Source organism: Sinohyriopsis cumingii, chromosome 14 (assembly GCF_028554795.1).
Source record: "Sinohyriopsis cumingii isolate HCF-2022 chromosome 14, ASM2855479v2, whole genome shotgun sequence".
In the NCBI taxonomy this organism is placed as follows: Eukaryota; Metazoa; Mollusca; class Bivalvia; order Unionida; family Unionidae; genus Sinohyriopsis; species Sinohyriopsis cumingii.
In genome coordinates, this window is record NC_142974.1 from 11,251,444 (window position 1) to 11,264,275 (window position 12,832).

At 34.4% G+C, this 12,832-nt stretch overlaps 1 protein-coding gene across 1 annotated transcript in view; it reads right to left on the minus strand.

Annotated features, from left to right (window-relative positions):
* Positions 1–10,032: 10,032 nt before the first annotated feature.
* LOC149783243 (uncharacterized) overlaps positions 10,033–12,832 on the minus strand; it is a 69,520-nt gene continuing 66,720 nt past the window's right edge. Inside the window, exons 9-10 of the mRNA XM_089933356.1 lie at positions 12,337–12,507; positions 10,033–11,622 (exon numbers count right to left, since the gene is read on the minus strand). Of these exons, the coding sequence (XP_089789482.1) occupies positions 11,069–11,622; positions 12,337–12,507 (725 nt within the window). The 3' untranslated portion in view covers positions 10,033–11,068. The remainder of the gene's footprint in view (positions 11,623–12,336; positions 12,508–12,832) is intronic.

Genomic DNA, 12,832 nt, shown 5'->3' on the forward strand with positions numbered 1-12,832 from the left:
AAACATAAATCCTCTGAGAATAAAACTGAACACTAATCGACTCAGTCCACTTTAGTTGCTACGATAAAAGTGAGTAATTCTAATATAAATGAACCTTAATATAAAAACCTAAGACATAATATGAAGACCAGGATGAGGGTCACAAATTCATTTAACGAATAGTCTATGTTGTCAACAAGATTAGGTCTATTACTAAAAATATTGCAAAGAACATGGCAAATATCAGGTACGCAAGGAATTTCCTAGGGTAAAGGCAATGTCTAGAAGTAAAATCCATGTAAACATGTTTACCTGCAAATAACAAAAATCTTAAAATATACTCTGTAATCATGTACTAACATAGCTATATGATATGTTATTTACAAAAAGGACAAAATCTTACCCTCAGTTATGGAATAAGGTCGATCACATAATACAAATTGAATATAAATAACAATATCGTGTAAGCAATGAAGTCAGAGATTTGCCACTTAGCATTGGTCTGGTCGGATGAAGTACGCTTCGAACGCCATTAAACACCATTATAACAGATCCTGCGTAGACTTTATGTGTCATATTTGCCCATTGCACCCAAACTATTATCAATAGTACTAATTGCAACCTTTTTTGTTTAAACTGATTCTATTATTTTTCTGCAATTCTCTGCCTCTCTCGTGGAGTAGACTTTTAACACTTCATATGTATTAATATCATAATTACGGTTGGACTAACTCATGATTGTGGTAATGTGGATATTGGTTAGTTTAGAGTGCTCGAAATTGTATTGGTAGCTCAGATCACACAGCAAGATTAGTGATTTATAACTTACTGCGGAGTGCGCCTCCATCTGGGAATGAAGCACAAGCTCGTTGAAGTATGGCATCTAAATATGCCTTTCTTCATGAGAGTAACTTGTATTGAGTAATGTCTAATGAACTACATATGTCATTCAACATAAGGGTCATACAATTTTTTTTCTTACCACAAGGGAAGACTTTGAGTCAGGGGTCTTCAAGCCTTTCCCGTAAGCCCCGACCAACGTTTGGTTGAAATAAAATGTGTCACATCGTTAGCTTTACATCAACGTTACAAATCTTTGGTCTTAAACTAAGTAACAGAAAAGAGACTCTAAAGTTTTGTAAAAGTCAGCAATTAATGTATTTCCTTGGAATACAAATTGAAAATTTAAAAAGAACTTACAGTACTATAAATTAAATCCCAAATAGTGTTAAAAGTTGTTTCACAAATACAAATGCATAGAGTTTCAGTTGAATTCCACTGTTGTTCCAAATAAATACCAACATTGAATGTGTTGACGTGCATGTAGTGTTAATGTGCCAGTGGCCTATTGTGTGGTGATGTGTTAGCAGTATTTTGATGTATTACAATAATATAATCCAAAATGTCTTTGTCTGAATTCACTATAATTCTAAATTAATGTTTTAGTCCAAGAATTGCATTGACCACTTTGTAATTCCAAGGAATAATTATTTTAATAAATAAATCCACCTATTAAAAAACTGAACACATCAATAAGACTGATTCCGCTTCGGGTGTTCATAGGTCACAGTCAATACAAATATAATATACCTATCATACGATGTTCAGTAAAGCCATATACCTACTGGAACACATCGGAGAATGCATTATGTGAAAACTATACTGAAAATAATCCAACATTTATGGACACTTTTCATAAGTTTTCTTAAAATGCTCGAGTCGTAACATATCAGATTTCATTGTTCTAAGCGGTGTTATATAAAAACATACAGCCTGATATCCTTAAATTTGTAATTTCAGATGTATTAATAGCTGTCGATGCTTGCATGTTAAAAATAGCGATTCAATGATATCTTGAAAGTAGATATGTACATGTGCAGATAACATTTGCAACGGCAAGAAGTATCGCATCGAAAATGTATGCTGATTCTCAATCTTTTCTTATGTTTGCAGCTTCCTTAAGACAAGTGTAACTCAAGTATTTAGCGTGTGCATATTGATACAATCAACGCCATGTTAGCAAAATGTGTTATGCGTATATCTTGTAACTATTTATTAATCAACAGTGTGTAATCTACCTAATTCTTGATCAACAAACACAAGTGTAACTCAAGTATTATGCGTGTATCTTTTGATAAAATCAACACAGTGTTAGCTAAAGTGTTATTTGTTTCTATTTGTCTGTAACTCCTGGTACATGATTTTTTTGGTGCAAAATTGTATTATTTGTATCCCTGATTGTAATAAGTATAGAATATTTTTAGTTAAAGGTTGTTTACTTGACCCGAGTATCTTAAGAATTGAGTGTAAAGAATCTATAAATAGAGGCTTACCAATGTGTTGCCAATTCTTATTGGTACTAATCTTAATAGTAAGATTTATGTCGCCTTTGGTTTAATTTCTTGTTGGCTGATTGCTTATCCGTGATTCGAACAGGTAAAGATAAATACAGATTTTAAGCTCATTACCGATTAGACGACTGTCCGAATAACTATATATAAAGATACCTTACGTGCTGATACTATAAACCCAATCTATGTTATATCTCAGCCAGCCCACCAATTTATGACAGTAATTTATTTATTCGCTACTGCGTTAATCACACACCAAAAGCTAAAGTCGAACCAGATAAAAAAAAATATCTCCTCTGATTTAGACATACGAAATCAGCACTGTCCATAAATTTCGTTGATCCAGTTAGACTGGTTATACGTCGCATTAGATTAGAATGGAATTCCGTTCAGTTTATCTTTCGCGAACGGGTGTTGAAGTTTTTGTTTGTTTAAGTGTACATCGCCATTACGCTATGATTTATTTAGTTTATGTTATTAACATCTCCGTTTAATAGTGTTTCAGCTATAGCAGTTCGAAAGATCTCATCGTCACGTATGTATATATACAGCGTAACTTACCGGTGATCATTCTACTAGTAACCAAAATCATCCTTATTTAATGGATATCTGCTGTTCAAGCAGTATATTTTAGACTGGTCAAGATCGATTGTTAATTCCGAGTACTTGTCATGACTAACAGGATCGTGGAATTTACTATTTCTGCGATTATTACTGTTAGCACATCAAATAGTTTAGCACATCAAGTAGTTTACCACATCAAGTAGATTGAAGTAATGACTTTTTTCTGTTCCAACTAAAGACAGTTTTAATCTGTCAAAGAATGACTTAAAGCAGACACCAGATATTTTCAAGCACGACAACAAGCGTTTAGTTTTTTTTAAAATAAATATTTGTTTTGCTATTTCTCTTTTCTGTTATCAGTATTATACTTTTATTTTCAGTTACCTAATTAATAATCTTAGCACTATTCGTACCGTTATACTATCGTTGTTAGGTAAAAATTTATAATTGACATGAGACACGACTTTGCCGAAAAGTCACACAAAATTCTCTGATTTTGTTGGAAGACTACGGATCACGCTTCTCCTAAATTTATTCGTAAACTATTTTTTTCTGGAACATCTACAAATTCTTGATATTTTTTCTGTTCTTTTTTTCATACTTGCTCAATCGAATTGGTAGAATATGTCAACATACTGTCAATCACACGAAACTCTATGATCAAGTTGTCCATATCATACCTAACTCTTTTCATATATGATCTGATCTTATTTTATCAAGCAGTTTATTGGAAGTACGTAGTAGAGTGTTACAGGAGGAATGTTTAGTCTATAAACGTTGTCCAGTCTTTTTACCATCAACTGTTACAGTTATACCGATTTCTGAAATTATTAGCAAAAACGAATTTAATGTTGCTCCACCGGACATGGTACCCCTTCTTGTCAACCTAACAGGTAGATATGATATAAACTTCTTCCTTAATAACGTTAACGTATTCTAGCGCAATAAGATTTCTTATGATGGTAGTTGTAGTACGCAATGGGCTCATTCCGATCTTTTGCTGGAAGGTCATGTGAAATATAATTGAAATCGATACCTTGTCGTTTCAGTATTATTTTATTTCAATAATACTTTTTTTTGCGGCAGCTTCATCAACAAAGAAATCTGCAATTAATGTTCTTAGAAGCTGCCAGAAGCTCACAATGTCTATCAAAACTAGATGATGATGTGTCTCTTAATTGTTCTTTCTAATCATTAGAATATAGATTTCTTGATTTTTTGGTTACAAACCTCATCAACAGTATTAACCTTACCGATACCGTCCAGAGTGATTCATATTCAAACATATAATAATAATTTCCATCCATTCTACTGCTGCCGTAATAATCTCAGTTGGAGTTTCTCCACGAACTAGATGCCGTAATAATCTCAGTTGGAGTTTCTCAACGAACTAGATATTGCTGCACTATTGCATATATTACAGCAAATCGAGATCAACGTTCGGTAAGCGTTATTTTTTCGTCTATTAAAGTTTCAAACTTAATGTTTCTAGGATTTGTCAGGAAATCTTTGCATTTTTTAATCTGTTTGTATCTGGATCCGATAGTTCTAATTCCTCTGCTATTGTATACGTTTTCGTTGCTTCAGGAAGCATGCGTTCGTTTATATCAACCATATTATAAACATAATCTATTACAGTTTCTTCATACCTGTCGAGATACTGTACAGCTTTTTTAACAGTTCCAGAAGGAAATCTATTTGTGAAAAGATGAATAAATAGAAGGTAAGCATTAATAAAAGTATTTAAAATATCACCTTCTTTTGATAATACACCGTTTAGTGGCAAGTTTAAGATATTTATTCTATGGTTTAATATTTTTGTGCATTATAATTTTTGGAAAAACCTTTTTCCAGAGATTTTGGATGATATAGCTTCAGCCATGTCGCTTTTGCTAAATCAACTCCAAACGGTCACATTATTTTTTCTTCACATAAAAGTTATCACCATCCTTATCAACGTATTCTTTTTCTTCTATGTTGCAGAAGCTAATCGGGCTTCGATTTTTTCAATCGCGAATACCGCAGAATACGCTTAAACATTATTATAAGAAAACATTGAATCTGGTGTTACTGATGAAGAAACTCCTCCATCTGTTCCTCCATTTCAGCGTTAGCTTTATTCAGCCACTACCTTTAACAAATACGTCATACCGAACCAACTGATAATTTAACCGGTTTTCTGAAATAGTTCCGTATCTGACGTCGTGCTTTCGACTGTACAGGTCATCGACTGATTTTGCCTGTACTTGTGGAATAGTTACTCCATCCGGAGCTCTGTATCCGAGGTAATGAAGTTTAGAAGCAACTTCGTTAAATTTTCGGCAGATCTCAACTGTATCGCTCATCTGTTTTTATTGTTTACACTAAATTATCGAACGACAATATTTGAGAAGTTGTCAGACCAGGATTAAAAGGTACATCCGATTCTGAACAACTTGCACGTATTTAACGTTGATGCTGTGCTAAGCGCAAACTCCAGTATAGCTGATCCAATGTAAACTCCAATTACAGCGTTCAATAATGTTATAAAATTTGCGTCATCATTAGATTCTTTTAATTGCCAGTTGTAAATACGTTTTGCTCCTGATGATTGATATCGCAACTGAAACTTCCATATGACAGTGTTAGTAGGAAGTTGTATCTTGATCCAGAAATTCGTGTCAACACAACATAATTGCAAAGTCAGTAGCTGGTAGAGGAAAGTAACCTTTCCATTGGTCAGAATGTTACCACGTGATCAAAATGAACTGCGCTTATTACTGCATGAACTGTAAGGAGAACTACTTTTCTAAGAATACCCACTTTTGTAAATAAAGTCACATGTACAGCATAGATAAACACTTCCAGTGAAGGTAGACACGAAGTAAGAATTAAAGGAAAAGAACATTATAACAATTTGAAGAAGAAGAAAAAACATCACTGAATGCATTTGACTTCCATTGGGTGAAAGACTGGTATTATGATGACCTTATTACGATCGAGCAGGACAATCCCAAGTGCTGTAAATAGCTACGTAACAGAAAACCCAAAACATGTATTACTACGCTCAATTAAGACGTCTGTTTTTTAATGATGCAAACAAAATAACATAGTAAATAATTGAAATTTCAATTATAAGAGTTTAACGTTGTTTTTTTATGAGTTTATCGTGGTATAAATTGTCAGTTGCCGACACATACAGCAAATAAAGCCAGAAGGGCTTAAAACAAAGTAAAAAGAGAAGTAGGGGTGAGCGAGTTTAAAAGAAAATTTGAATATAAAATAACAAAATGGCTAGTAATAGTAACTGTATAAATTTCTCATTAATTCGTTTCCTTTTAACGATTTTTTAAATACATATCGTGGTATATCATTGATACAAAAATGTGTCACCTAACAGTGAGGAATTGTTTGAATATCAGAAACAGACGAGTTCAGTGAAGCGTGAGAGATTTCATGGGTAGACGATATCAGTTACTAATAATGTTCGCAATTGCTTTTAAAGGAGAAGAACTCCTTTTAAAGGTTTAACATACATACATACATACATACATACATACATACATACATAAGAATCTTCAAGCACAAATATGATATTATATGAATGAAAATTTTTTGTTAAAGCTACGATAAAATGTCAAAATCACGCACACACACACTCTTGTAAAACCTACAAAACGCGGACATGATTTCAAAACTGGGACACATTTATTTTAACAAATTATGGGCCATAGAAATATTTTTTACTGCGCATTTGGTATATACATGTCATTTGTACTTGATTTATGGATGACTTCCAAGAAACAATGTTTCAGAAGTTTTACTATCAGAACTGGGACACACGAATATACACAAAGTGTTACAAACTATACAATCAAATAGGGTACATTAATTAAGTATGTACTTGGATTTTAAATAATTATCAGTTAAATGTCAATACTGCAGTAATTTCACCGCATGCATACAGTTCCCTTGCACATTAAAAAACTGACTTGAAATTTGAATCTAGAATTTTTATATAAGTTTGATGTATCTATAAGTAAAAACGCATATCCAGGAGTATGACGAAACTGGATTGTCAGAATTGTGTGGAAATACAGAGAATGAGTGTATGAAAAATATTCCCTTTTTATGTAACCTATCAAGTTGGCGTGTATGGAAATATACAAGTTTTGTATGAACTGTAATGAGTGTAGGTTTTGTACCATTTGTATTTACGTGTTTATAGCTTTGTTATATTAGAGTGATTAGTTGTTTGATTACGGTTAGTCAGTGTTAGGGAGATATTTCTCAGCCCGAATAATTAGCCGGTTTATAGGGGCAAACGCCATGGTGTACGGTATCGATGCCATTTTATGATGGCTTGAATTAGTTTAGTAGTCGAGGTTATGTGTCACATAAATGGGAATGGAGCCAAGTAGCTCCAATCTTAATCTAAAATCTTGATTGACTGTGCCTTCCAAATTGAAATATTTGTGACAAGGCTCTACTGTTTGTGCCACGGAATCATTTAGAAGGGTTGTCCTTTTATTTGGAGATACTTCTATTATTGGTGTGAAGACATTTTGGTGGAAGAACACATGTGAATTGTGTTTTGGCTGACCTAGGGATGGAGTCGGAAAATCGTTCCCTGCATTGGTCGTTTGAGTTGTGACTTGTGTTTTCACGATAACAAGTATTGACTTTACGCTTCGGAATTCTAACAAAGGAAGCCATTTAATTTTGAAGCTATGATATTTGTGGTCATTGATTGTTTAGAAGAAAATCATTAGTAGTCTTGACGAGTTAGGAAAGCTTCCAGTTGTCTCTAGAAGTCCTTGGAAATAGTGGAAAGCAAGGGATATCCAGCAGAGCTCACGCGAATGTTTGATTCTATCAGTAAAGAGACCCCTTGCTTGTAACAGTATTAATGTTGAACAGTTTCATAAGTGGAGAAACCATGCTAATGAGGTACAAGAATACGCCATGCAGTTCTGAAGTTATAGTGGCGTATTTATGGTCATTGACTAGAGATAAATTGCTTGAGGACTTTTGTCATCAGGTCATTGAAAGTAGGGGAAAACAAATAAGATACAGTCAGAAAGAAACACAGCTAGCAAGATGGAAGAAACACAGACAGAAGAACAGAGCAGAACAGAGAGAGAGAGAGAGAGAGAGAGAGAGAAATGTTAAGAATATAAAAAAGTACTGACTAAACGGAGGATAGGAAAATAAATATTGATGATTTACCCCTGAACCTAACAAAATTTATATGATTGTTTTGTTTTACATCATATATATTCTTCACATTTAAGTTACATCGAGAAACACTAAATATGAATACCAAGACTTGTATTTTCGGTATCGTGACTTGTACACGTTTTTACAATACTTATCGGTTTTCCCGGGTTCTTCCTCCACCATTAATACTGGCCGCCATGTATAGCCTATCGTGTGCTGAAAAATGGCGTTAAACCCTACAACAACAACAACAACAACAATATTTATCTTCATGTCCTACTGGCTCATGCTGGCTAGTCGGATTTCAGTCAGAACGCGGTTAATTGGATGAATGAAGCTATATTAGTTTTGATTTCCATGTAGACTGTTCTTTTTATGTTTCTAACCACATCTGAATGAATTAAAATGTATGTTGATATTTTCAAGTGTATTTCTCATCCAAATGTGAATGGAGCAAAGTTATTTTAAGAAATAACATATACACGCACAGATTAACGGCTAGAATCCTTTGTTCGTCGTAGAAACAGTGCATAGTATATGCATGAAATCTTTTATTCAGCTTTCTTGTGTGCCTGATCTAATTTGGCGAAATGTGTTTTTAACGTTTGACTACCCATAAATAAACACATATATCGGTATCGCTCTCTGTGTTACAATTTTTTTAAAAATATTTGTATATGTTTACATACCTAAATTCGTGAAAAAGCTTGCCAGTAGCTTCTTGTGGGTTGGTGGTTCTTTCCGGGGTTTTCCCTGGTTCTTCCACCACCATTTATACTGGCCGCCATGTATAGCCTATCTTGTGCTGAAAATTGACATCAAACCCTACATCAACAACAACATAGCTGAATTCAATCCTGTTAGATCTTGAGTGAATAATTCGGAAACAAAGTTGGCTAACCAACAGAAAAAACAGACGCTGTTACTTTTTACCGCGTAAAAAGGGATTCAGATTCCGCAGTTTTGAGTCGAGTGGCACGTGTGTATTGTTGTGTATAGCATAACCTGAAAAAATACTGACCAAACTGGGACATGCTCAGAAATATTTGTTTTAAGGTTTATATCACTAAGTAAATGACATTCTATTTTAACCTACATTACAAAACGGGGACGGCCCCGTTTTGAGATGTGTTCCATGTCTGTTGGTGTTTTGTGCCTTTTACAAACTTGTACGCACACACTGACACACACACACACACACACACACAAGTATCTAATAGATACAGCCGAAACTTCAAACATCTACATAATCACCATGTTCATACCTCCTTTTCTATAATATGTTATCCACATAAGATAAAATTTGGGAGACAGTTATAAGATAGATATGCAACATTTAGTGTTGTTATGTAGCTGGGTCCGGAGCTGGGACTCACGCGTAATTTATTTACGGCAGCAAATATATAGTTCAAGATGTGACCCCTGTGGCGATAAAAGGTGCAAAACCTGGCAACTTATGATAGAGAGCAGGACATTTTCTAGCACAGTGACTAGAGAGAAACTAAACATACATGGTCCAAACAAAACGTGCAAAACTGAGAATGTAATTCTTTCATCACATGTAAGATCTGTATCCTTCAGTATGTCGGAGAAATATAGAATATATGTTGGGTTTGGACCAAGACAAGGAAATTCCAGTCAAGGGGTTACATTATTTGTTTCCCCTCGAGGCTTGCCGAGAGAAGGACATATAATGTAACCCCGTGACGGGGATTGTCTTGTTTCAGTCAAAAACCCAAAGTAGATTCTTTTTCTCACCCAATAATTTCATCTAAAGTCAACAAGAACGTCTTACTTGTGCAATATAATTCACGTGCAAATGTTGACATGTTGTGCATTAATACAAATACGTTAATGAGGACTGTGGTGTTTCCGTGTCATCCAAAGTACGCAGATTGTAAGCATGAGCCAAAAAAAAAATAACAACATGAAACGTTGCTAAGTACTGAGGTATTATCACATTTAATATATGGATATTATATGAAATTAACAATAAATAGCTAATATTTATTACAAGAAAGTGTTTCATTTTCATCAGTTCCAATTTAGAAAATTATATTGTAAATAATGGACCGATAATGGGCTCACACCTCTGCTATTGGGGACAATCCCAAAAGAAAAACTAGTGATATTTGAAATCAAAGAAATTAACACGTACCTTTCTTGGCTGTGCAGATTTCACATGTGTTGAAAAGGTAAGCACCATATCTACTTAAGCAACATGAACTAAAAAATGTGCTAAACATTATTTTTTGACATAACCAGCTCTGTGCTCGCCTTCACGCAAGATTGGATTACATTGACAAACAATTGATATTCGAAGCAAACTTTATAACTGCCTGCAGGGTCTGTACATAAATTGTCTTTACACATGTCTGTTAGAAACTTTACACATGTCTGTTAGAAACTTTACACATGTCTGTTAGAAACTTTACACATATCTGTTAGAAACTTTACACATGTCTGTTAGAAACTTTACACATATCTGCTAGAAACTTTACACATATCTGTTAGAAACTATATCTGGCATTTACATTATGCTCGGGCATTGTGTCATTTATTCTCAAAACTCTTTGGGATTTAAACATAAGCTTGAATTTAAATCAGACAACGTTTCAAAAATATTTGACTTGGTTGTGACAAATTTAAGATTGGCACAATATAAGGGTAGCCATCGTTTCCGTTCATGACACAAGATGACAGACCAATATAAATTTCTGTAAATTTATGTAAAATTATGTCAGCAATCATCGATGAAGAATCTCTATAACGTTTTGAACTTGCTTGATAGTCGTACTTAACGTCAACGCGAGAACGATGTCAAAGGTGAGATCAAAAGGTATATGAAGTCTCAACAATCGACAAAGCATTTAGTTTCGGTTCTATTGATTTATATTCTTTCCTTTCCTCCAAACATTGTTCTATCGACCAGCTGCTCAAGAAATTCAAGTCTAAATTCGGAATATATGCTTTGTTCACATTTTTGTCGACTGTTCAATATCGTTTTGGAGTGAGTTTTCCGAATTTTCTGGAACTATCCCTCTTGTGCTTGCAGAAAATAATCGTTGACTTGAGGTAAAAGCATTAACATGAATCCTTTGGGGGCTTTCTGAACTTCTTGGTGGAAGACCATGGATAATACTGACGGGCAGTGGAGTGTAAGGGTTACCTGAATCCCTCCCGGTTATCTTTATCACAGACTGGGGATTTGTTTTCAAGAATTCAAATGGATCAGCATACAAATGAGACTGATCATCCAACTGATGCACCTTGTTTCTCTCTGACTTCGTAGTTTTCAAGAAATCAAATGGATCAACGTACAAGTTCGACTCAGTAGCCTCACAGTGCGCCTGAGGTTCTCTATGGTGTGCCTGAAGTTCCTCATAGTGTATATGAGGATCCTTAGAGTCTCCCCAAAGGTCCTCATAATCAACGCGAGGATCTTTATAGTATTCCTTAAGGTCGTCATAGTGTGCCTGAAGCTCTTTATCGACTGTCTCATCTGCAGCATCATAAAAAATTGCAATGTCTGGAAAGAAAATTCCCATTTTAGTAATGTTTATGAACGCTCACCAAGGATCTACGTTAACTGATTTGGTAGAGTCGCTTTCGAAATCCAAGATTCGCGTTATCAACACCTGCCCATAAGAATTTGGGTCAACTGTCTTAAATTGTAATCTTAGGAAAGGTACTAAGGTCCTATTCTCTTGGCAATATATGGTCAATGATGTGTTAAAAATGCTGCTAAAACCAGCACAAATACAAATAAAGCAACATCCTAACCATCCTTGTATAAGTTCTGAAGAATTTTTTTTTATATTGAAATTGTTAAAAAACACGTGGTTATATTAAAGAAATATAAAAACAAATGTACTTCAAACAAAAATAGACTTTCTTGAAGTTTAATTATTAATACTTCACTGAACATACATCAGCTATTAAGCCCGTGTAAGTAATATGGATAATTTAAGTTCAAGTCTTAATACTTCACTGAACATAAATCATCTCTTATGCCCGTATAAGTAACATGGATAATTTAAGTTCAGTACGTACAAGTCTACGTTTCTTCGATTACCAGTCCATCAAATTCAATGCTTTTTGATTCTGGTAATAAAGTTCAACATAAATACTTTTAAAAATCCGTGGAATTTTTCTTAATGGCATGTGCAAATACTTTACATATGCACGCATGTGAACAAGAATGTTAGAACTGGCCATTAAATCATACGTTTATTCATCGTACCTTCTCTTCCGTAATTTCGGTCATATTTGAGCGCTGTGTTTGCAACCAATGTTTGCTCATCTTGAAATGATTTCCAATGCTCAGCTGTCCGGCCCTTTATTCCCGTTACAAGGGACAGGCGAAGGCTTTTGATGCATGATGGGATCGGGACACAACGTGGATCCATAATTCCTTTGAAGATTAATGGTCATAATGTTACAATAGCGAAGGTATTATTACACTGAGTCTTTATCGTTCTCATCACAATCGCCGTCACTATCATCAACCAGGACAGGAGAGGCACTACAATGTTCTTCGACAAATTCATAAATGACATAAATTATTCGCATCGCAAATTTAGAGTCATCGAATCAAGACAATATTTTTTTAAAGAATAATTTACGAAATTGCAAAATCGTTAATGAATCATCTGAACTCATTTGAATTTGGTTTTCTCAGTAAAACGTGTAATTCACAGTTAAAGTAAACTGCAAAATCTCCATTATGACGGATTAGG